The following is a 23,585-nucleotide window of genomic DNA, read 5'->3' as shown; positions in this document are numbered from 1 at the left end:
GTGTCGCAAGGCGAGAGGTCTTGGGGTTGGCCTGCCTTCGTCCAGCCAGCCGCCTTTGCTTTCGGCAGATGATTCCGACGTCCATTGTTGTTATGATGATGGTGCAGCGCAGGGTGACGGACTGCGTTTGAGCGATCAGCCAGGACTAATGACAATGCGAATAGGTGTGTATGATCAGGACAGACGGATACGACGGCCGTGGCGTACAGTAGCATCGCAAATCGCAAAGCCATCATCTCTCCGGTAGCAGAATCGACGGTCGGAGGTCGAAAGTTCCGAGGGCGATTTATTTTGCAAAGAAAGTGGTGGCATTTGTGTCAAAATGACATGGCGTTCCTGGATAATTTGGTGGGCGCCCCCCGCAACAAGACGGTAGTTGATAGAGTTTGCACCGCTCCAACTTTGGGGGGCTGCCAGTGCCACAGGGCTGACCATCCCGCTTGGCCGGATGCACCGTGCTTGCATTCGATGGCTCCAGACTCCAGACTCCCTGGTTGGCACAATGGCTGGAAATAGTTGCGGGGCTGTTGGCGTTGGGAAATGGATTCGGTTACTGCGGGCCGGTGAGCACAGGGGATGGTGAGGAAAGCAAACAAAACTTCATCGCTGGAGCGCTGTGCAGACCAAAGACGTCAATTTCGCGAACCTCTCCATCAGATCAGTACCGTCGAAGAGTGTGCAAGAGGGGGTATATGTAGCAACAAGAATGAGAAGAAGGCGCAAGTTCTAAGAAGACCGAAATGGTCGACCGCTCCGTACTCCCAGCCAAAGAAACACCTCCCATGGAATCTTTTCGAATACTCCAGTTGTTATGCGACCTGATGAGACTGGCTCTTCCCGCTTGCATATCTCTGGTGTCCACGACCTTCGACTTGACGTCGATTGTATGGGTGCTGGGCGAGGAGCATCTCCCGCTGTTCGTCCAGTATTTCTTGAGGAGTGATGGACGCTACTGAATAATTTCTCTCATCGCTTAGAGCCGAGTTCGCCGATGCAACGCTCGCAAAGATCTTGGTGCGAGGGAATCGAAGGATTCGTGATGTCGGTGAGGAGTCGATGCTCCGGGGCGCCTCCGCTCGAGCATCGCATCTCAAGAAGCAGCTGGCAGATGATGCCGCATACCGACACTTTCAGCTCTCGACGCTTTAGCAGCAGGAAACTGTCGGTGATAGCAACCTTCAGATCTCAATCCGCTCTGCCTCGACCGCGCGCATGTCAGGATTCTTTCCCCTCTTCCAAGCTTCTTCGACCAACGCATCCTCTTGAGCCTGGAGCAGATGGATCTGGTGCTCTATGCTCTCAATCTGCTGAGCGTCGCCCTTGAACTGGATGGCCTGCATGCTCGCCATGTTTTTCTGCAAGTACTCGCGCTCGCGCCGCACCGCCCAAAAGCTTTGGTAGTTCTCAGCGGAGCCAAAGCACAAGCCGTAGCCGTCGCAGTAGCAGCTGTGCTCCGCTGGACAGTATTGGCTTTCCCGCATGAAGATGTACTGCCAGAGGTATTCAAATACCCGGCCGGAGTTGAAGTCTTCGAGGTCCGTCTCCATGAGCCATTTCCGCAGATGGATGTACTGCTCCCGCGAGGTCTCGAGAATGCGTTCGCCGCTTACCGCAAACTGCGCGCAGCAGGGCGCAGAGAGCGCTGTCGGTGCCTTGTGTCCTGGGAAGAGTTCGCGCCAGACTCGGGTCGTGAAGGTCATTTCGCCGGACTTCTTGATGTCTTGGGCGTCGACGTAAGGCCGGTCGAGGTGGATCCAGTCAGGGCATCCAGGGTCGTGATGGCAGCGTGAATTCATGTAGCCGAATCTTGCTACGCGCTCAAGGTTCATGCGCTTGATGGCTGCAACCGAGTCCCCTCCACCCAGCAGGGGATTGTTGTGCCAGGCATAACGGTCGGAGTGGAAGAAGAAAACAATGTCCGGGAGTGAATCGTAGTTGTCAATGATGTACGTGAGATAGACCATGGCTTCGTGTCCTTTGTTCATGGGGACCGTCAGGTCACCCTCTTCCGGATGGTCGACAACGTAGATGGCGGTGGGCATGTCCTGTAGCTCGTTCTTGATCCATGATACGTCCGCCGCCTTGAGATGGCCAACGACTAGGGTTGTGCTGTACTTGTAGTCCGCGGGCTTGGGAGGGAACTCGGAGAAGGGTATCGGTCGGGTAAAGTTCTTGTGCGCTGCACCTTCGATGATGCGCAAACTCGTTTCTTCTTTGATTTGAAGGATCGCATTGCGTTTGCTTGAGGTATAGGAGTAGATGAGAAGACACTGGAGAGTGACGACAATGGTATAAAGAATCACATTGCAAGGCTGACGACCAAAGGACAGCAGCATCTTGAAACGAGGCTGAGAACCGCCAGACCATAGATGTGGTGGGGGGAGACGAATTTTATCATGGTCAGCAGCACGCTCTGGTCACATCGACCATCACACTCCCCGCCGTCTGGCAGCACCGGAAAGTCAAAAAATACCTAGCCAAATTACCCTTTGTGGCAGCAGGTTGTCCAGACTCTGCAAGTCCGAGGCTCGGAAAAGAAAGTTAATAGCAAGGGGGACGCTGATCGACCCTGTTTGCGTACGCTGGAGTGAGAAATTGATGTCCTCCGCGCGGCCATCAATGGCTGCACGACTCCATAAACGATCTCTGTTGCCGCAAGAATTTAACCTGGGGAGATCCGGTATGGGGAGCTGTCGCGTCCTCCGAAATGTCTTGAACGCCGACGAGATAGGCCCAATGTCCACGACAAGTCAATGCGTCCATCATTGCTTACGCGTTCCTTGAAGCTCTGTCCTGACCACCACTCGAACGAATCGCATGAGACTGATGCGAATGTGGCTGGAAAGCCACAGCGTGAGCCAGCGATAGAGGAGTTTGCTCGCAGGCTAAAGCTCAAAGCCTCCCCGCGACAAGCTGTCCAGAGATACATCCACCGAATCGCTCTCTGGCTGCAATGCGCCGCATCGGACCGCGTGGCTGATTGGACTGCGCAACAGCCTCGTGGTACGTAAGTCACATCGCATGAGAATCTGTCGCTTGTTTCCGGGGGACGTGGAGTTTCGCCTTTGTGACTGCGAGCGTGAATTGAGAAAAGTTGTCACTGTTGCTGCAGGCACAAACGGAGGCAGATGGGAAGAAGTTATGTACGAATACGATGCGGTAGCGAGAAAATCCGATCTAATCAGGATCAGCTGACGTAATCAGCAGCCGGGATGATGAACGACAGCAAAAGTCGTTGCAAACACAGCTGCGACTACACCCTGCGTTTTTGCATGGAAGACGTTTAAATGGTCCCTGAAATCCTACAGAAATATCTTAAGTACTCCCTTTCTACTGAATCAAACATTACAATGCTCCGTCCACTGAGAAAGATGTTCTCCACACGCTGGATTGACTCTTCGATGTGCCACGACTTTTGCTGCCACGCCTCCGTCTGTCCGTGCCTGCCTGATCTCTGCCTGACCCGGACAAACCCTCTTTGACTCCAAGCCGCCGCCAAAAAGCTTCAGTCTAAGGTTGTTGGCAAGTTGTGCGATGTGAAACGTGCGCTCGAGCCTCATGCTACTGTAATATGACGTTCATGGCATGTTGCAGGGGAGATAATAGCATCCGTTCAGTAATCTGTTTTGGTTCGAAGATGCATGTTGCCATCTCTAGCATTCAGAGAACAGGTTCTTCACCTAGTCGTTGGAAAAACATCTGGCTCGAGCCTTACGTTTAGATTGAATGATTCTGGAATATTGAAGAGTGTAGTCTACAAAAGCAGGAGTAAGCGGTGTGGTATAAGAACTGAAATGATGCGAGATGGTATGATGATGACAGGTGTGGGCTTCCGTCCTTCGATGCGCAGCTCAAATGCCAGCCAACAAAGCAATCTGAAGTTCTTCACAACAGAAGAAGTCAGGGTCCCTCCTTTTCCATACAATGCTACCCCTTGTCCACTGGCAAGCAACTGATCGCTCACAACTCCTTCTCCTTGGCCGCGCCGGCCTTTGCCTCCTCTTGCAAGATGTGGCTTCGTCCCGTAGCTGGGCTGCGCGCGACAGCCTCCGGGCCGCCGATGGCCGCAAAGCCTCGGTGGAAAGCCCATTCGACGGCTTCTTCGACGGGCTCATCGAACATGTAGGGAAGCAGGGGAACAACAGCCAGGCCGAGCCCTATCGGTCCCCATGTCCGGACCTTGACGTTCTTCACGTTCTTCATTGCGCGCCCCGAATACTTGACGACGCTGTGGATCGTGAAGGCCGGCAACCCCATCGAGGCCAAGCCTTGGAATATTGCCCGCTGCACCATCACCGTCCGGTAGTCTTCTATCGCTGGCACCTTGCCTCCTGCTTCTGCTTGCGCGGCGCCTGTCGACGGGCCCGTCAGGCCTGGGCCGAGCTTGGTCGTCGCGGAGACGGGTGGCGCGTGCTTGTCAGAACTCGATGTCGTCGCTACCGTCGTCGCTGTTGCTGCCGAGGGAGAGGAAGACTCGGGGTGGAGTATGCGCTGATTTCGCAGGTATGCTTTGTAGCCCTCGTTCGCAACATCGCCTGCGAGGTAGGCCCACGAAACGCCATATGCAGCTTTCACGAGGTAGGGGTGCGCGACGGGGCGGAAACTCTCGCCAATGTCGGACGTGTAGGCGACATAGCGATGTGCTGAGGAGAGAATGGTGCGCACGCGCGAGGCGTAGGCTGCGTAGCGGACAGATGAGTCGGTCGACTCACCAGATCTGGGGGAGAGCGATGTCAGTGCGAGTCGCGGTAGAGAGACGAGATGGATGACAGCAGTTAAGAAGTACAGGCGGACAACTCACTTTCCCTCATACAGCGTCTCCCATAGCTTTTCCTCGTTGTCTAGCTTCTCTTGCAGGTATGAAGGCAGTTGCTTTTTGGCTGGCGGTTGGCTGAAGTCGGGACGTGGTTCTTGTCGCTCGTGCGGCACGTCATCGCCTTTGTAGTTCTTGTCGTCGTTTCCCTTGGCCATGATGAATTGGTGTATGACTACTGGGAAGACGAGAAGCAATGGAAAGTCATCGATCGAGCAAGGAACCAAGCTCACCTCACCTCAGCTAGCCGCAGGGCTCCGGGTTGCCGCTTGCAGGCAACTCCCGCGCGCCAATAATGACGCAGTGCCTCAATCCACTGGAAGGTGCAGCTTCGAGTGGCGGTGCAGTACTATGTCAAAGTGGCTAGTGTGGCTCAACACTTAGTCATCCGTCATCGGCGCAGAGCTCGAGGACCAGCACTCGCAGACGCCGTCCGCTGCCAACAGTACCCAATTGATCCGCCCACCACACCCGAGCATCTCCATCTTCCTCCCGCCCTCGCAAACATGGTCCAATACTACCAGATTGCCGGCCGCAAGGTTGGCTCGCACGTCGTACGTCGCCCTTGAACCGCGCGCAATTCCTGTCTCGCTGCTCCATAACTCCACCACCTCCACCGGCCCAACAACCCCGCCGCCCGCAGCCTTCAGACCGTCGAATTCGGACCACAAGCTAACTCGAGGCTGTGCCGTAGCTCGCCCTGACTGTCCTTGGCTCGTTGTTTGGCGGCATCGCCCTGGCCACTGGCGGCAGCAAGGCCAAGAAGGTCGACAACACCCCTCCGATCAACGCTTCGAGCAAGGACGAGGAGAACTTCATCAAGTACGACCCCGCCCACCCCGGCACACACCACCTCATCGGTTTCTCGACACTCGGACTCGTATTAACTCTGCTGGCAGGGAATTCCTCAAGGAGGCCGAGGGCGAAAAGAAGCACTAAGCGACGGCTGTCTGTGGTCCGGACAAAAGTACACACCCGCGGAGGCTCGGAGCTTAGGTCGGGCTGGAATTGACGAGGTTTCAACAGCTTTGGCCGATTCATGGTTGCAGTCGGAGTGGCTGCGGTGCGTGCGGGCACTGGCAAACTACCTATTGCTGGCGCGGCTGTACATAGTTACGGCTCTTGTACCATCATCTGAATAGATGCCTCCTCCAGCGAGCATTGCTTTTGATCCTTTTTGTCTACCGAGTCTTCGCCTTTTTGGGTGTCCCCAGCGCCTAAGCCTTTTCCTATCCCAATTTCAATTCATGGTCCCAACATCAAATACGCTGAGTCCAAGTCTGTTCCCAAACCTGCAGTTCTCTGGCCACTTGCAAGTATTATCATGGACTCACAGCCTGAGAAATTGCCGCGCGAACTATGGCAAAGCATCTGTAGGTGCTAAGCAGGTAGCTGTGGCATAGTCGCCATCGTGGGATATGCTCAGCTTCACCACCTGCCCCTCGAGGTCTTCAAACTTGGCCGGCGCAGGATCAAAGTTTTCAAGGGACACTTTTGTGTCCGAATCGCTGATTCTAAACCCGAACTGTTTGTGCAAATACAATTTTTGCTGTGGACTCATTATCCGCGGCTCAGCATGGACCACAGCTTGTGGTTGATGGTCGGTTGCGCGCAAGATTGTGATTTGGTGACGGCTGACTTGGCCTCCATAAGCCTTGGTAATTGCCTCCTTCGCCGCAAACCTGCGATGCTGTCAGCGCTTCGCAATTGACGCGCGAGGCTGCATTCTTACCGTCCTGCTAAGTGAGAATTTACTATGTGCCATTTGTTGCTTCGCTCTTTGTAGTCTACTTCTGCAAAGGAGCGTGGCAGCGTGTTATCAACAGCCAGCACGAAAGGGAAGCGATGGATGAAGTGCATCATCTCGTCGTAGGTCATGAGGTTGTTCAAAAAGTGCCGCAGCATCGAGCGTTGCGCTGGGCTGCCGTGGGAGTTCATTTTGATTCCTTTTGCGCGCGAGCGCCAACCGGTGTTTGACAGGACTTCTCGTATCCGACTGATTGCGCAGATGTCGGTGCCAATACCCAAAGGCCAGGGAAAGGGTCGAGGAGGCATGGTGTAGTGTGGCTGGGGTGGTCGTGTGGAGCTTGGGGAAGTTTTTGGGGAGCTGATCCGTATCCAACTGTGCACAGACCAAGCCGGACGGTTTTAGGGACAACCGCGATGACGTCGCGTCAAGCAGCTGACGGTCCGCCTGGGGAGCCCCGGATTCCGCCAGAGTATATCTGACCTCAAGCACCTTTCCCCCTGCAACTTGCAAACTCTAATCCGCGTCTATTGCCGCCATCATGACTTACAACAACTCGGTCGTCACGGCAACTCCTTGTGCTACCCCCGACCCTTTCGTCACATACCACAACGGCAAGTTCTACTTGGTATGTCTTGGCCCTGCAGCTAGCTGCCTTGCGCGTCTAATCTGACCGACCTCCTTAGACCTTCACTGCTGGCGACCGTGTCGAGATTTGGTGCTCCGACAACATCCTCAACTTTCATAATGCCGAGAAACATGTCATTTGGTCGGTCCATCCCTGCCAAAATTGGTGACGAACGAGGTAGCCAAATCCAACGCTTCTGGTGGATGAGGAATCATAAAGAGGCGGGGACAATTGAAGCTTCTCATGGTCGGAAGATGGAGAGCATCATTCTCTGGAAAAATGGTCACAAGGAGCAGTCAATCGCCATGCGACGACTTGGTGTCCTCTTTCGTCACCTATTTGGCTGCTGCCCCCTTTTCATACATCTCGCTGACAGCTCCCAGGCGCCCTGCACCGGGCAAAGAGTGGAGCGCCGGCATCTGGGCGCCCGAGATTCATGCTATAGAAGGACGCTGGTACGTCTACGTCGCCTGCGAAGACCCTAAGCAGGGCAACAAATCGCACCGGATGTACGTGCTCGGCGGACCCCCTGCCAACGAGGATCCCTGCCGCGGACATTGGGAGAATCTGGGACGAGTGCGCGGTGTGCCACAGGACCAATGGGCCATTGACGGTACTGTCATTGTGCTCAATGGACAGAACTACTTTGTGTACAGCGGCTGGCCGCTGGGTGAGCACAACTCGGACAAGACGCAGGAGCTGTTCATCGTGCGGCTGCGCACTCCCACCGAAGCGGATGACAGCCGGCCACCTACGCGTCTCTCGCACCCAGATTTCCCATGGGAGCGCAGCGGACCGTCCGGCATCAACGAGGGTCCCCAGTACCTTGCGTCGCTGGATGGCTCGTGGAAGGGCGTTGCCTACAGCTGCGCGGGATCTTGGACCAAGGACTACAAGATCAACACGATCCAATACCTCGGCGGCGACCCTCTCGAGCTGTCGTCATGGCGCAAGAGCAACAAGCCGCTCATTGAGTCGCCGGACGGCTGCGGCGGCCCCTTTGGACCGGGCCACGGCACCTTCATCCCCGTCGCAAACGAGATTGTTGCCTTCTACCACGGCACTGACAACCCGACGGATGGCTGGGGCAACCGCAAGGGCCGCTGCCAGCGCTTGCAGTTCACCCACCATGGTCCGGACATGGGTGGCTGTGTGGGCAAGCGCTGCGATCGCGTCGAGGATTTTATGGCTGGAGGCACGCAGCAGCATCAGCAGCATCAGCAGCACCAGCAGCAGCATGGAGGCTTGGAGGGCAAGTTGGAGAACTTCCTAAACAAGGCCAAGGACAAGATTGAGGACAAGCTGCGGGAGTTGTAAGGAGCTTAGGATAGGCGTTGCATGCATCATGAGTGACGATTAGCATGGCATGCTGGTAGTTACTCTTTAGTATATACCAAGAGGACTGGCACACATTAGCAGGAGTCTGTCCTGCGTTTCTCGTCCTTTCAGTCACTTTCAGATTTGCGCCATCTTCAATTCATCAGTCCGGAGAATCGGAAGTCCGGCAGCCTGAGTTGGGTTGGAGGTGAATGTGAGGTGATCCAGATCATTCACCTGGCTGCCATATTGGAGCCGACTATATGGCCCCTCTCTGCGTCTCTCATCAACCTCGCGCTCTCTTTCCCTCAAGGTCCAACCTTCCAATCCTCGTCAAGCCCTCAGCGTCATCTCGCTCAATTTTCACAACGTCATCCATTCTCAACTCGATCCTGGTGGTGTAAGCAGCTCCCCCTGAGCCTTCAGTGCGTTCTTCGCTTAGATCTAGGTTTAGAGACTGACCTGTCGCCCACTGTTAGTCGTCCACCATGGCGGACCCTCCAAATGAGAGTCAGCAACCAGGCAACCGTCCCGGAGATCTATCCAGAGATCTGTCCGACGACATGATACTCGATGAGTGGAATGATCGATGCGGAGCCTTGCCACATGGATGTACACTCGAGGACGTCCGCTGTGCCCTTAACCGCAAATTCAAAGTCGATGAAGATTATCCGTTGGACTGGGTTTTCGACTTGGGCGAAGAGATGAGGTTCCACAACAAACCCTTCCTGGACACATTCATGTGGGCAAAGCGGATGAAATTCTGCCAGTTTTGGAAGAGAGAGGACAGTGAGGAAGAATACGGCGACACAGCAAAGCAGACGCAAGAAGCGGAAGCAGAGGAAGAAAAAGATGAAGAACTGTCACTCCAGGAATTCGCCATGTTGTGGTCGCTGAACCCCGACATGGTACTCTGCTTGACACATTTCGGAGTGATCAACAAGAGATTCTCGAGAGCCTTCAAGAGACAGGTCCCTCCCTGCGCGTACCACCCGGAGTTCTTGCAAAGAAAAGTACCAAAAGACGTCGTCAGCAAAGTCCAGTACCTGCTGTGCATGATCCCAACTCCGCTCTACAAGCAGCTTCGCGACATGGGAATCTTGACTCCAGCCTACCAGCGCCTCGACGGGCCAGAGGGCCTCTTGACTGTGCGAGAAGCGCTAGGTGGATTCGAGCCGTATCCAATCGACTGGGCAAGAGTTCATGGAGATTGTCTGCATTACGCCTACGGCGTGGACGACTAGCGCGTTGTAACAACGCGACGGGGATTCCAGCATGGATCGCGCCTCTTCCTTCTACTTACACTTCAGAGCTGGACTGTAGCAACTAAGGCTGCAGTTGGAGATGCTGACATCCAAGATCTCTGCACAAGACTGGCTGGGAAGAGAAGTCAGAAAGGTCAAAGGAAAAGAAGCCGCAACAAGAGTGTCGTTGAGGAGGGAGATTGGCTTCGACTAGCATCATACATTGGGGTTCAGATTAGCTAGGGGGTTCAAAGGTGATTCGGGAACGGCTTGACAATGGCTTAGATCATGAAAATTCAGAAATTGCTTGGTACTTCTTCCATTCGAGCTGCATGAGCTTGCTTTGCATTGGAGCGTATGAGAGTCGACGTGAATTCCAGCCTGACAGGCTATCTAGGTCGCGAATCTGCTGCCTCTACCTCCCACGCAAAAATTCTTTTTGCATCTCCTACGAACACCGATCTTCTACTCTTCCCACCCAACACCCTCAAGCTGAGCGTCTTGCCCTGCTCAACTTCTTGGAGCACTCCTCCACGCCGCACCCGACTCCTCTCGGACTCTATTCAAGACCGTCAAGCGAGGAATCGTCGCTCGCTCGCTCGCTCGCCCTCGTCAAGTCCTCCTTCGCCTTTTGCACCATCGTTCTTCTTCAACTCTTTGAACAGTCTCGAGTTGACACACTTCGCCCTCTCTCCGGTGATCCAACCTTGCCTTTTCCTCCTCCTCCTCCTCACATTTTGCATTCTCTCGCCGATCATCACAACACAATCACTCTTCGATAGCGGCTGTCACTCGCACTCCCGACCTGTCTATCTACCTCAACCCATGCGTTGATCGAACGTCAAGCTCGGCTTTCGCTTCGTTCCTGCGACATCTTGCTCAAGGTAAGCATCTGTCGCACACCTCTCTTCGCTCCAGCTAACTTTTCGCAGTCATCGCCCATCCTTCATCATGGCAGACTCTACCACTGCGACTGCAACTCCAGCTCCCCAGAGTGAAGGTCGCCGTCCACACAAGAGACCCAAGACAGAGGCTGCTTCTCCTGATCCCGACCTGCCTCAATATGTCAAGGACGAACATCTGATTTGTGCGTGGGAGAAGAGTAGCGGTGCTTTCCTCCCGAGATTCGCACCCGAGGATCTTGGTGAGGCGCTCACCCGCACTTATGGCCACAGTTTCCCTTTGGACCTTGTCAGAGACATGGGCCACGAGATGTTCTTCTTCAATCTTACTCGGATCACCAGAACACCATCTTGGTTGAAGTGGATGTACGAGAAATGGGTGGATTTCAGTGACAGTGAAGACCTGGACGAGTTGACAGATGTAGGAGAGGGCACAACCGACGGAGAAGATGAAGGAGAGGGCACAACCGACGGAAAGGATGAAGGAGAGGAAGAAGACAAAGACAATCCGGCTATATCCCAAGGTGACCGCATTCTCCTGCAGTCTTTGAACCTTGACATGGTGCTCTGCTTGGCCGAAGCAGATTTGCTCCGGCGACGATTCTCGGCCAAGAAGATGGCCAAGTTGGCTGTCTTCTCATCTTGCTCGAAGTTCATTCGTTCCTCGTCGCCAAAGGATCCGGACGTAATCGAAACCCTCCTCATGTTGATTCCAAGTCCGGTCTACAAGAAACTTTGCGATAAGGACATACTTGATTATTCCCGCATAAACTACATGGCCGCGCACAGGGCTTTCATGTCGCGCGAAAAAGGAGATGAGCCTGAACCAGGCGCAGTTGACTGGTCCACTATCCGAAAGAACTTGAGAGCAGCATGAGCTCACGCGAGCTGTGAATCTCAATATGATCAGGGGATTTTCCAGCCTGAGTCAAGAGCTTCGAGGCAAAAATCGAGAGAGCTGAGCAAAATCCGATACAGACATCTGAAAGCTGTCACAAGGTTGAGCTTGAAGAGGAGAGGAGAAGGTCAAAGGAATGAACGCGGCGAAAACACCGTTGTGGAAGGAGAAAAGTTGCTTCGACTGGCCAAGTACATTGAGATTCAGATGGCTTGGTGTTTCAAAAATTATTCGGAAACAGGAGCAGGGCTTGACGATCACTGCTTTCGAGTGAGAGGAAAAGACTGGAGGTCCGTTCGATATGACAGCCAGTCTCATGATAGATAGTTCACGAGCAGTGTTGCTGCGGCTGCCCAACCGACTGTTCTATCAAACACTCCAAGGCCACAAACCAGGGAACATGTGAATGAAAAGGGACTTGTCAATTGGTAGAGTAGATCCGGCAAATGGATGCGCTCTTCCAGGCCGATGATACCACCACTATAGGATTGGCTTGAAATCCCTCCTGTCGACGTCGAAAGAGCATGCAGGTCCTTCTCAATATTGGCACCAAGCCTGGGCACGAAGTAATAGAGGAAACAAGCAGAATGGACGTAGTTGAAGTAGACTGGAGCAGTACCGTGAGGCCCATTCGACTCGCCTGCAGACAGCATGATTTGGAGAATTGAAATCCCCGAGCAGAAGATGCATAGGGAGCAATCCGAATTGCAGATTGTTTTGACAGCGAATCAGAAAAGTTGTTTTGGACACGGACGTTAGCAGTGGCTAGGTACGCGGAAAAGCCCCTTAGATCGCCGGCTAGCCGGGGTGACGTTGGCTAGCTTGGCGCCGCCCATCCACCCAGGTACCTATTGATTTTCACATCGCTGCCTCACCACCTCTACCTCTACCTCTTCTTCTCCTGTGTCTCCATTTCCTTTCCCCAGAATCCTCCCTCTCCGCCCGCCTTGAGCGATTTGCTTCGCTCCTCCGCAACCATGGCGAGGCTAGGACGCCGCACGTTCCTGGGCATCGCGGTGGTCTTCCATCTGGTCTACATTTACAGCATCTTCGACATTTACTTTGTCAGTCCCATAGTCAGTGGCATGCGCGAGTATCGCCTCGAGGGCAAAGAACCGCCTGCGAAACGATTGGTCCTATTCGTCGGTCTGTATCCCACCGCCGCCTGTCAATTGAGCTTCTAGCTAGAAAGACGCGATGCTAATGCTCCTACACCAGGTGACGGACTTCGCGCCGACAAAGCTTTCCAATCCTTCAAGGACCCTTCGCCCGCCGATCCTGACAGCCCTGAAGCTCAAGAGCTCCGTCCGCTCACGCCGTTCTTGCGCTCCCGCGTGTTGTCGCACGGTACTTTTGGAGTTTCGCACACGCGCGTCCCTACCGAGTCGCGCCCGGGACATGTCGCGCTGATTGCTGGACTGTACGAAGATGTGTCGGCTGTGACCACGGGTTGGAAGCTGAACCCGGTCAACTTTGACTCGGTCTTCAACAAGAGCAGGCACACGTGGAGCTGGGGCAGTCCGGATATTTTGCCCATGTTCAAAGAGGGCGCAGTACCAGGTCGAGTCGACGCCGAAACTTACGGAGCTGAAGCCGAAGACTTCACGCAAGACGCGACGCAGCTGGATACTTGGGTATTCGACCACGTCAAGGATCTGTTCCGCGAGGCAAAGACAAATGCGACGCTGGCCGCGGAGCTGCACAAGGACCAGAATGTCTTTTTCCTACACCTCCTAGGCTTGGACACGACTGGACACTCCTACAGGCCATACTCGAACGAATACTTGCACAATATCAAGATTGTGGACCAAGGCGTGCAGGAAATCACCCAGCTAATTGAAGACTTTTACGGAGATGGCAAGACCGCCTTTGTTTTTACCGCGGACCACGGTATGAGCGACTGGGGCAGCCATGGAGACGGACATCCGGACAACACGCGCACTCCGCTGATAGTGTGGGGATCTGGCGTCGCAGGGCCGGCGACCGCTGCTACAGGACAAGTTGCGCCGGGCCACGAGGATGGGTTCTCTGCAGACTGGGGCTTGTCCCACGTCCAAAGACACGATGTCGCACAGGCAGATGTCGCAGCTCTCATGGCATACCTTGCTGGAATTCCTTTCCCGGTCAACTCGGTGGGCGAGCTTCCGCTTGGCTATATTGCTGCCGATGCTGCGACCAAGGCCGAAGCACTGCTCGTCAACGCCAAGGAGATACTTGAAATGTACCGGGTCAAGGAGGAGCAGAAAATGGACAAGGAACTGCGTTACAAACCCTTTGCGCCATTTGCTGAGCGCACTGTCGAGGAAAGGATAGCCGACATCCAGGCCACCATTGATAGCGGCAAGGCTGAAGACGCCATCAAGGAATGCGAAGCCCTCATCAAGCTGGGTCTCGCCGGACTCAGATACTTGCAGACCTACGACTGGCTGTTCTTGCGGGCTCTCGTCACGCTGGGCTACTTGGGATGGATTGCGTTTGCCATTACCTCTGTTGTAGATGCACACGTCTTGCACGGCACAACCCAAACCTCTCGGAGCCTAACTTCGACGACCATTTTCTCGAGTGTTGCGGTTGCCCTCTTCTCCGTATTGGTGATCCAGCGCGCGCCGTGGACATACTATGCCTACGCAGCGTTCCCTGTCATGTTCTGGGAGGAGGTGTACGCGCGGCGCGAGGCATTGAAAAGGGGTAAAGAGGTCTTGTTTGCGGAGATCAAGACGCCTGGAGACAGACTGGGCTTGTTCGGAAACACTCTGGCCATGGTCGGAATGCTGGAGGCCATTGTAAGATTTAGAAAACTCCGCTTCTATACATTCACCGCTAATGCATTGGGGCAGGTGCAAAGCTACGCCCATCGCGAAGTCTACTCCATCTGCTACATTCTTGCGACTCTGTGGCCTGTCTGCTACGGTCTCGATTTTGTCAAACAGCACTTCCTCACAGTCTTGACGTGGTGGGTGTCTTGCGGTCTGATGAGTACTTTTACGTTTCTGGACGCAGTCAAGGTTGAGAACATCAACCTCATCCTTCTCGGAGGATTCCTAATGTTTGCCGTTGGCGCACTCTACATTCTCTTTGAAAAGAGCATCATTGCGTCGTCGAGTGCAACCAAAAAGGGATTGGCTGCTCCTCAAGTGGATGGCATCTCGCGAAGCATCTTGGGTGTGCAAGTTGGCCTGATTGCGCTGGCTATGGCGGTCACAAAGTCGAGCGTCGGTTCGCTACAGGCGAGAGAAGGCCTGCCTCTGGGGACGCAGATAGTCGGATGGACCGTGTTGAGTAAGTAACGGGATTGACTCTAAATGTTGGGCAGCAAGCTAACCAATCCCAGTCGCCTCTGTCACGGTGCCATTTTTGCATGGTCTTCAGCCGAACAATCACTACATCCACCGCCTAGTCATCATCTTCCTGGCTTTTGCTCCCATGTTCATCATCCTAACCATCTCCTACGAAGGCCTGTTCTACCTCTCCTTTTGCGCTACACTGGCTACCTGGGTGCGTTTGGAGCACCGCGTCCACAAGCATATCACTTTGCGGCGCACGAAAAACGCGACACCCACCACAAGCGCAGCACCGAATTTCTCAACGCCCAAGCGGCAACCGGAACATCCTGGCACAAGCCACACCAAGTCCCTCCAGTCAATTCCACGCGCCCTCACCCTGCACGACCTCCGCACCTCTCTCTTCACCCTCTACCTCCTACAATCCGCCTTCTTCAGCACAGGCAACATTGCCAGCATCAGCTCCTTCAGTCTTGACGCTGTATACCGACTGATCCCCGTCTTTGACCCCTTCAGTCAGGGCGCGCTGCTTCTCTGTAAGCTCATGACGCCGTTTGCGCTGCTCTCTTTCAACCTCGCCATCCTTAATAAGATGCTTGGACTCGACCAGGGCGCCGTCTTTGGTGGAGTCACGGCTGCAGCCGAATGGCTGACGGTGCGCTTCTTCTGGACCGTCCGCGACGAGGGCAGTTGGCTCGAGATTGGAAGCAGCATCAGCCAGTTTTGCATCGCGAGCGGCCTCAGCGTGTTTGTGGCCGGTCTCGAGGGCATCGGCGGCGTAATGGTGGGAGGCGTGGAGTTTGACAACAGCAGCGATGACCCGCAGCAGAAACGCGAGGAGAAGCATCGCGGCCAGAACGGCGGGCCGGTGGAAAGTAATGGTGTTGTTGGTGCTTCCTCGAAGACGTTGCTTTCGACACAAGACGAGCTGCGGTAGACTTTTTCTCTTCTTCTCCTTTTACGCCTACCTACTACTACTCTTCTTCTTTTGCCATCTTGTACAGTTCTCATCAAGCGAGCGGCCTTGTTCAATCAACACGAAGATCACGAGTCGTCGGCATATGTGCATATACCTAAATAATCTGCAGCAGAAGAAATTCTTGCGGCTTCCAGAAATCCTGTGCGGAAGATGGATCTGCCTGGGCTGCAAAATCGACTACCATCGACAGAGGCTCATTTATCATCTTTCCGACGTGTTTACCCAAAGAAAAAAAGAAGGCAAGGCGAAAAGATCAATCGAGCAGAATCCAATCCATTTCGACGCAAAGAAGCGAATCTTCAGATCTTGAGCTGACACGCACGACAGAATTGACCGGTTGTGCCATCAACCAGCATGGGGGAAGTGGCGTAGGTCGTCGTCCGTCGTACCTGCAGCATGCCGGCCGGCTGGCCCCCGCACTGCAGCTCCGCTCCTCCTCGTCACGCATGACACAGAGAAACTGCGGCAGCAAGACAGCACCCATGTTCTTCTGCCTCGTCTCACGCCAGGAGGAGAATAATATTACACTCAATGCTTCGCGGACTTTACCGCGAGCACGCCGTCGAGGCGAGCTCTTATCGTCGGCCGGCCGCCGGTGTCGGGCCTACCTCGTCCTCCCCCAAATCAATCTGCTCGATTGTGGCTAGGCTAGACGGGGACCCCACGGCGCACTTCTCGCTCGTCCGCATAAGAAGGGCGGCGGCGGCAGCCCTTGGCAGGCGGTCGATAAGGCTCGATCGCTGCGGGTGCTCTGTCGATTGTTCTTGGGTTTCTGCGCTAGGGGTAGTTTTGCCTGCTGCCAAGCACCCAGACTAGCCATCATGGTACCCCTCATCGCCCCCCTCGCGCTCTCTCTCCTCCCCCTTATTGGCGTCTCCGTCTCCGCCTCCGCATCTGCGCTCGTCTCCGCCCCCACCACCGACCCCACCATTTTTAACACCACCTCTTCTTCCGCCATCGCCTTCGACAAAACCCACAACACGACGTACCTGGGCGTGACGGTCGACGGCGTCGAAAAATTCCTCGGCATCCCGTACGGCCTGCCGACCAACGGGACGCGGCGCTTCGCCAACCCTGAGCCCGTACCCGTCCGAGCGGGCGGCGTCGTCGATGCGACGGATTACGGCCATGCGTGCCCGCAGCCCGACGTGAGCGCGTATTCCTTTGGCAAGAATGTCAGCCAGGGCGAGGATTGCCTGTGGTTGAAGGTTGCGAGACCGGCGGGCGTCAAGGAGGGGGACAGGTTGCCCGTTATGGTGTATATTTATGGAGGTGAGTGCTTTGTTCGACGCTTGCTTTTCTGGTGGGATTTTGCTGGTTGGTGTGGGTGGTGGAGAGTGTTTGACGACAGGGAGAGATGGTGTTGTTTTAGAAATCACTGACTGCTACATAGGGTCCTTGTTCAGCGGCAACATCAACGACCCAACCGCCGACCCAGGCGGACTGATCCAGCAGTCGGTCGACAACGGGCTGCCGGTCGTCTACGTCGCCATGAACTACCGTCTCAACAGTAAGTAGTAGACCATGGCTCAACAAGAAGCGCGCAAGCACACACTTTTGGACTGACTTGTCCCGCGATCTGAAAAGTCTTTGGCTTCGCCCTCTCCGACGCGCTTAAGGAGGACAACTCGCTCAACGTCGGCATGAAGGACCAGCGTCTCGCGCTCGAGTGGGTGCAGGAGAACATTGGCCACTTTGGGGGCGACCCGTCGCGCGTGACGATCTTTGGACAGAGCTCGGGTGGTGAGTAGTAGCATCTCCATCTCCTCAGCCTTGAGAAAACGAACATGTTGCTCACTCAAGGCAATAGGGCTCAGCGTGGGCATCCAAGTGCTAGCATACGGCGGCTCACGCCCTGCCCCCTTTACCGGCGCCATCATGGAGTCGACAGCGCTTGAACCCACGTCCTCGTCGAACCTGAGCAGCACGGCGTTTGCCTCCATCGCGGCCGCGCTCAACTGCACGACGACGAGCAGCAACGGCACCGTCTCGGCCGACTCGGCCGCCACAATCGCCTGCCTGCGCGGCGTGTCGTGGGAAACGCTCCTCGCGGCCGCCGTCGCGCAAGCCGCAACCAGCACGGGCGACGGCGACATCTGGCTGCCCACGGTCGACAACGACTTCCTGCCGGCCAAGCAGAGCGAGCTGGTGCGGCGGGGCGCCTTTGCTTCCAACATCCGCATCATGGCCGGCTGGACGCAGGACGACGCGACGCTGTTCCTGCCCACGACCAACATATCCACCACGCAGGCCGTGCGCGACTTCCTCCACTCGTACTGGCCCGGCCTCACCGACGCGACCGTCGAGCGCCTGGTCGAGCTGTATCCCGCCGACGAGTTTAGCCCCAACGTCACGGCGGGCCTGCCGGCGGACTTCTACCGCGCCGCCCGCGTCTTTCGCGACATTCTGCTCGTGTGCCCGGCGCTGCTGCTGGGCGAGGCGGCGCGCGACAAGCACCTCCTCTCCACAAACAGCACCTCCTCCCCTCCAGTCTACTACTACATCCAAAACCAAACCCTCACCGAAGCCTGGGAGGCCAGCATCGGCTACCCGGGCCGCGGCGTCATCCACACGTCCGAGCTGCCCTACGTCTTTGCAAACTTCACGCCGTTCGTCGCCAAGTCGCCGGCGACCATCCGCCCGTCGTCGGCTGACTACGCACTCCTGCGGCAAACGTCGCGCAGCTGGAGCAGCTTTGCGTGGTTTGGCGCGCCCAGTGTCGAGGGGAGGGACACGCTGCCGGGGTGGACGGGTGCGTATGCGGAGGCGAGTGGGACGCATGTCTATGTGATTGGTGGGCCGGCGCCGGGGTTGAGTGCGCTGGAGGGCGAGGGAGCGAGGGACGTGGTTGGCGACCAGAGACTGGGGGAGAGGTGTCGGTTCTTGAATAGCGAGGAGGTGGTGGAGGAGTTGCAGTATTGATGGAGGGGATTGATTGACGGCTGACGGCTGACGGCTGGATGACCTGGGGGGCTGGCTCTATGGGATTTGGGATGACGATGGGTTTGGATGGAGTGCATATGCATTTTCTCTGCCTGCCCTTGCTAGGTACTGACGGCCGGCTGGTCTCTGTAGAAAAGTTTTTGTAAAAAATACACTCATGATCCCCCCCTCCCGTTGCTCCACGCTCCGCTCGCTCGCTCGCTCGCACGCACGCACGCACCCTTCAGGGGCGGAGAGTAAGAAGGAAAAGAAATCGAATTCTCCATTTGATATTCAGGGGGGTTTCAGAAAAGAAGAAAGGAAAAGAAAAGGAAATTTCACGCTTCCCACGCCCGTGGGCAGGTGGGTACTACCTTACCTTGGTTACTCCGTCGTCCGTTCATGATTTCGACCCGACCCGACCCGATCCGACTTGATGACCTGGAAAAAAAAAAAAAAAAAGGAGAAAAAAACGCCCACAGCGCCCCATATATGAGAGAGGGGGAGGAGAGGCCGCAAAAGAAAAGAAAAGGGAGAAGAGTGCAAGGAATTGAAGGGGGGCGGGAAGATGCATCTCCGTCGTCCGATGATTTGAGTAGTTGGTTACGCCCGGCCGCAAGCCAGCCAGTTATCCATCCAGCCGACCGTTTCCGCTTTTGGGAAGAGGAGAGCCCAGGGTGGAGGGAGGAGGCAAGAGGCAGGCTCTAATGGTGATTGTTGTATTGGTTGTTGACTTCAATCCGTGACGCCGTTGTGGCCATTGCCCGATTGGCCACTTCAAGTCGATTCTCCCGTGGTCAAATGGTTGGTCCATCGAGGTGCAGTTTCAAGAGGTGGAAGAAGGAAGAAAGGAAAAAAAGGAAATCTATGCTTCGCCAGATGGGGATGAATTTGGAGCCACCACAGAAGAGGATTTTAGGGCCTCACTGGCCCTTGTAGGGCTCGATCTCGGCATACTCGAGCCACCTGTTGTCGCTGGCCTTCTTCCAGGTGCGAATGGCGCCGTCGTCGCCCGTGGACACGAGGAGGTCGCCTAGGACGCCAGGTTAACAAGCCAGCAGCTGGCTGTGTTGGAGCGAGGAACATACCCATTTGCGACCACGAGACGCGCCAGACGGCGCCGTGGTTGGACGCCAGCTCGGCCACCATCTTGACGGCGTGCTTGACGCGACCCGGATCCTGGTCGTGATCGACCGCATCGCCGATGCGCGACGCGCCTGCCAGGCCGGCTCCTATGCCAGAGGGGGCGTTTCGGGCCCGGTTGCGCGGCGAAGGCTGAGTCTCCTGGACGGCCGGGGCGGCGAGGGTGCTGGGCGCGTGCGAGGGTTCGGGAGTGGAGAGTTCGTAGATGCGAATCATGCCGTCCTTGCTGGCCGTGGCAATGATGTCGGTGCCTCTCATGCTTCCATTGGCCCAGGCGACGTCGCGGATGATGTTGCGTGCTCCGGTCAGCTCGGCTGCGATGTAGGGACGGCGGTTCTTGTCGGTACGGAAGACTTTGACCACGTCCATGGCGACAACGGCAAAAGAGAGGGCGCGGCGGTCCAGACCAGCCTGGATTGCCGTCCAGCAGGGAAGTTGCTCATGGTGGAAGCAAACGCGGAAGCTCCTCTCCTCAGAGGGCGGCGGGGGAGGTTGGATGATTTGCTTGTGAGCAATAACGTGCCACTCGCCGGAGAAGTTGCCGTGGTCAACTGGCTCGAGGACGGTGAGGACGCCGTCGCGGGTGACGAGGGCAATCCAAGTCTCCTGCATGATATTCTTGAAGTCGAGAGACATGAATGGGACCTTGGTCTCCGAGACTTGACGATAGATAAGTTTGAAGCGGCGGCCCGAGTTGGCAATCTCGGTGACATCCTCCTGCCACAGCTTGAAGTAGCCGTCTTCGCCAATGGTGCCAATGACCTCGCCCATGAAAGGGCCGTTCCATTTCACCTAAGTCTGATTAGCGCATGCAGGGAGTTGCCGGATGACGGTGCAGAGGGACTTGGTGAAAACTTTGGGGCAGCTGGAGGGGTACAGGGAGTCGCCGAACGACGGCGCAGAGGGACTTTGTGAAAATTCTGGAGCAGATGGAGGGGTCCAGGGAGTTTCCAAACAACGGTGCAAAATGACTTGGTGAAAATTCAATGACAAGACAAGCATGCAGCCACTGTGGGGGAGGGGCACTCTTACACAAATGGCAGCGTGCATGGTGCAAATGCGGTGAAAAGGGTACACAGCAGCAAGGAGAAGGACTTACATCGACAACCTCTGCGTCATGGGCCCTCCAGCTGTCGACCAGGGTCCAAGCATCGTCGCGGCGGTCCCAGACCTTGACGCGATGGTCCGACGAGGCCGTGACCATGCGGGTTCCGAAGAAGTTGAAGTCAACAGCCAACACCAGGTCCTGGTGGCCGTGGTCGAAGACTGAAAATGCGGCCGTGGCAGCCATTTTAACCCAGGCGCGGCGGGCTTTTTCTTCGGAGCTGCACAATTCAGCGTAGCCGTCTTCTGAAACATTGGAAGCAGCAAGCAGTAACGACACGCTCAGGCGCAGGCTCTCGGCGTCAAAGGACTGCAAGTAGTCGGGCTCGTGGCCGGCGTGTGTATCGTGGAGGGGAGAGGCGAAGGAGCGCGCGCGGCGATGGGCCGGGCCGTCCCTATCCTTGGGGGAACTGCCCGACGCGTCAGATGCAGCTTGCGACGGCAGACGCGACGGCGTCAGGTCCTTGAGGAAACTGGGAAGAGCAAGCTTTCTGCTGACGTCGTTGAGCTGGGCTTGGAAGTCGTCGTCTGACGGTGCCATATGAGAGACCGGGACAGTTCTTGTCGAGGTTCGGACGGGATGTGGTAGTAGCGTCGGCTGCTTGTCCAGAAAGCGTTTAGCGCGATGGACAGACGACGTGACTTGATTAATATATGCCCACGCCCTCAACCACCAACACCACCAATTCGCAAGACGTCCTGTGCACTTCGCTGCCTGCCCTGCCCTAGTCTGCGCGGTCCTGCGGCTGCGCGCATTCCCGGCGAATGGCCGGATCCCTCTCCCGCCCCGAGCAGTTCACACTCCTCTCCCTATTGGCCGCCTGCCTGGCAGTACTTGCCAACACGTTTGAGGGCGATGGCGAGCCTCTGATTGCATCTCTGGCCTTTAGCGGCATTGCCTTTGCCAGCTGCTATGCCCTCGTCCGCTGGCTGGGCGACGCCTTTATGCGCGCCGGCTTCAAGGGCAAGGACATGTCCAAGCCCAAGCTCGTCGAGATTCCAGAGACCATGGGCGCCGTGTGCGCCACCGTCTACCTCTTCATTCTCATCGTCTTCATTCCGTTTCCCTTTTACAAGGACATTGTGGCCGCCACGTCTGGCGGCGGCAACAGGGACTTTCTCGTCCACGTCCAGGAGGTCGAAACCGGCCGCTTTCTCCACCGCTTCCCGCATAGCAAGGTCTCTCTCTTTTTTTTCTGGTCCTCGTCCTCTTTTTCTGACGCGTCGCCGTAGCTTGCCTCGTACCTGTCTGCCATTCTCTCGCTGCAGTCCGTCGTCCTGCTCGGCATTGGCGACGACCTGTTCGACATTCGCTGGCGGCACAAGATCCTGATCCCGGCCTTCGCCGCCATCCCCATCCTCAGCGTCTACTTTGTGGATTTCGGCGTCACCAAAATCGTCATCCCCACGCCCCTGCGTCCCTACCTGGGCGAGCTCTTCGACCTCGGTACCACCCCTTTGCGCCCCCTGACCCTCCCCCCTTGATCTGACCACCTCCGTCCAGGATGGCTCTACTACGCCTACATGGCGGCAATCTCCATCTTCTGCCCCAACAGCATCAACATCCTGGCCGGCATCAACGGGCTCGAAGTCAGCCAAAGCCTAATCATCGCCATCCTGCTCGCCTTCAACGACCTCCTCTACATCCTGCCGGCGCCACCGGCGGGCTTCCCGTCGCCGCACCCGGCGACCGACTCGCACCTGTTCAGCCTGTACCTGCTGCTGCCGTTCATCGGGGCGTCGCTGGCGCTGCTGGCGCACAACTGGTACCCCGCCCGCGTCTTCGTCGGCGACACGTACTGCTACTTTGCCGGCATGGTCTTCGCCGTGGTCGGCATCCTGGGCCACTTCTCCAAAACGCTGCTCCTCCTCCTCCTCCCGCAAATCGCAAACTTCCTCTACTCGGCCCCCCAGCTCTTCCACCTGGTGCCATGCCCGCGCCACCGGCTGCCGCGCTTCAACCGCGCCACGGGGCTGCTGGAGCCGTCGACCTTTGTCGTCAGCAGCAGCGGCGGCGAGCAGAAGAAGAAGAAGAAGCCCCTCAACCCCCTCATCGGCGCCGCCCTCAAGCTGCTGCACCGCGTGCGCCTCGTGCGCGTCGCGACGGACCCGGCGACCGGCGCCGTCGTCGAGTGCTCCAACCTCACCCTCCTCAACCTGTGGCTCGTCTGGTGGGGCCCCATGCGCGAGGACCGCCTCTGCTTGGGCCTCGGCGCCCTGCAGCTGGCTTGCGGCCTGTTTGGCCTCTTTGTGCGCCACAAGCTGGCCCTGCTCGTGTTTACGCAGGATAATTGGCCGTAGTAGGAGGGCTGGGAGGGTGCTGCGGCTGCGGCTGCGGCTGCTGGGGTTTGGTTGTTGGTTGGTCGACTGCTTCAGAGAGTAGAGGAAGGATAGTAGAGTAGAGTAGTCGTTGTGCATAACTAGCATGTTTTACATTGGACCCCCCCACCCACCCATTTCAGCCATCAAGCGTCGTCTTCTTCGCCCGATGGACCGCAAATCTTCCTGTACTTACAATACAAATACATGACCTGTGACACGTAGACCTTTCCTTCCTTCCTTCCTTCCTTCCTCCTCGAAAATTTTCCCCCCCACCTCACTGGACCC

General features: G+C 56.3%; 11 protein-coding genes across 11 annotated transcripts; 7 read left to right on the top strand and 4 right to left on the bottom strand.

Moving 5' to 3' along the window:
- Nucleotides 1–1,193: 1,193 nt before the first annotated feature.
- Nucleotides 1,194–2,150, bottom strand: BKA78DRAFT_231332 (uncharacterized protein; the record flags this gene model as incomplete). Its single annotated transcript, XM_066883774.1, has 1 exon — nt 1,194–2,150. A coding segment is annotated over one exon (957 nt), but the record flags the coding sequence as incomplete, so codon positions are not given.
- Nucleotides 2,151–3,760: 1,610 nt separating this feature from the next.
- Nucleotides 3,761–5,053, bottom strand: BKA78DRAFT_180121 (mitochondrial 18 KDa protein-domain-containing protein). The gene is made up of 2 exons (XM_066883401.1): nt 4,802–5,053; nt 3,761–4,717 (listed from the first exon to the last, which is right to left on the bottom strand). Exons 1-2 carry the CDS (start codon nt 4,969–4,971, stop codon nt 3,961–3,963), a joined length of 927 nt encoding a protein of 308 aa, XP_066742182.1. The 5' UTR covers nt 4,972–5,053; the 3' UTR covers nt 3,761–3,960.
- Nucleotides 5,054–5,319: 266 nt separating this feature from the next.
- Nucleotides 5,320–5,752, top strand: BKA78DRAFT_355112 (uncharacterized protein; the record flags this gene model as incomplete). The annotated part of the gene is made up of 3 exons (XM_066891844.1): nt 5,320–5,367; nt 5,508–5,635; nt 5,713–5,752. The coding sequence occupies 3 exons, from the start codon at nt 5,320–5,322 to the stop codon at nt 5,750–5,752; spliced, it is 216 nt and encodes a 71-aa protein (XP_066742181.1).
- A 418-nt stretch (nt 5,753–6,170) lies between these two features.
- BKA78DRAFT_297925 (uncharacterized protein) lies at nt 6,171–6,868 on the bottom strand (the record flags this gene model as incomplete). The annotated part of the gene is made up of 2 exons (XM_066886839.1): nt 6,171–6,495; nt 6,546–6,868. The coding sequence occupies 2 exons, from the start codon at nt 6,866–6,868 to the stop codon at nt 6,171–6,173; spliced, it is 648 nt and encodes a 215-aa protein (XP_066742180.1).
- A 233-nt stretch (nt 6,869–7,101) lies between these two features.
- BKA78DRAFT_332779 (glycosyl hydrolase) lies at nt 7,102–8,505 on the top strand (the record flags this gene model as incomplete). The annotated part of the gene is made up of 3 exons (XM_066890016.1): nt 7,102–7,188; nt 7,247–7,329; nt 7,572–8,505. 3 exons carry the CDS (start codon nt 7,102–7,104, stop codon nt 8,503–8,505), a joined length of 1,104 nt encoding a protein of 367 aa, XP_066742179.1.
- A 205-nt stretch (nt 8,506–8,710) lies between these two features.
- On the top strand, nt 8,711–9,857 carry BKA78DRAFT_180103 (uncharacterized protein). Its single transcript, XM_066883400.1, has 2 exons — nt 8,711–8,905; nt 8,985–9,857. Exon 2 carries the CDS (start codon nt 8,994–8,996, stop codon nt 9,747–9,749), a length of 756 nt encoding a protein of 251 aa, XP_066742178.1. The 5' UTR covers nt 8,711–8,905; nt 8,985–8,993; the 3' UTR covers nt 9,750–9,857.
- An 843-nt stretch (nt 9,858–10,700) lies between these two features.
- On the top strand, nt 10,701–11,528 carry BKA78DRAFT_355108 (uncharacterized protein; the record flags this gene model as incomplete). The annotated part of the gene is made up of 1 exon (XM_066891843.1): nt 10,701–11,528. The coding sequence occupies one exon, from the start codon at nt 10,701–10,703 to the stop codon at nt 11,526–11,528; it is 828 nt and encodes a 275-aa protein (XP_066742177.1).
- A 998-nt stretch (nt 11,529–12,526) lies between these two features.
- On the top strand, nt 12,527–15,767 carry BKA78DRAFT_297921 (putative phosphatidylinositolglycan class N; the record flags this gene model as incomplete). Its single annotated transcript, XM_066886838.1, has 3 exons — nt 12,527–12,695; nt 12,768–14,828; nt 14,881–15,767. 3 exons carry the CDS (start codon nt 12,527–12,529, stop codon nt 15,765–15,767), a joined length of 3,117 nt encoding a protein of 1,038 aa, XP_066742176.1.
- A 609-nt stretch (nt 15,768–16,376) lies between these two features.
- BKA78DRAFT_320897 (acetylcholinesterase) lies at nt 16,377–19,192 on the top strand. Its single transcript, XM_066888985.1, has 4 exons — nt 16,377–17,081; nt 17,203–17,319; nt 17,397–17,552; nt 17,620–19,192. The coding sequence occupies exons 1-4, from the start codon at nt 16,631–16,633 to the stop codon at nt 18,729–18,731; spliced, it is 1,836 nt and encodes a 611-aa protein (XP_066742175.1). The 5' UTR covers nt 16,377–16,630; the 3' UTR covers nt 18,732–19,192.
- BKA78DRAFT_320895 (WD40-repeat-containing domain protein) lies at nt 19,177–21,558 on the bottom strand. Its single transcript, XM_066888984.1, has 3 exons — nt 20,974–21,558; nt 19,820–20,666; nt 19,177–19,764 (listed from the first exon to the last, which is right to left on the bottom strand). Exons 1-3 carry the CDS (start codon nt 21,517–21,519, stop codon nt 19,655–19,657), a joined length of 1,503 nt encoding a protein of 500 aa, XP_066742174.1. The 5' UTR covers nt 21,520–21,558; the 3' UTR covers nt 19,177–19,654.
- Nucleotides 21,559–21,663: 105 nt separating this feature from the next.
- BKA78DRAFT_320893 (N-acetylglucosaminephosphotransferase-like protein) lies at nt 21,664–23,484 on the top strand. Its single transcript, XM_066888983.1, has 3 exons — nt 21,664–22,157; nt 22,212–22,425; nt 22,483–23,484. Exons 1-3 carry the CDS (start codon nt 21,744–21,746, stop codon nt 23,277–23,279), a joined length of 1,425 nt encoding a protein of 474 aa, XP_066742173.1. The 5' UTR covers nt 21,664–21,743; the 3' UTR covers nt 23,280–23,484.
- Nucleotides 23,485–23,585: the final 101 nt, after the last annotated feature.

This window comes from Phyllosticta capitalensis (assembly GCF_038381095.1).
Source record: "Phyllosticta capitalensis strain CBS 128856 chromosome Unknown BKA78scaffold_8, whole genome shotgun sequence".
NCBI lineage: Eukaryota > Fungi > Ascomycota > Dothideomycetes > Botryosphaeriales > Phyllostictaceae > Phyllosticta > Phyllosticta capitalensis.
Note: the sequence above shows the minus strand (reverse complement) of the source record. Positions and strands in the feature narration are given on the sequence as shown.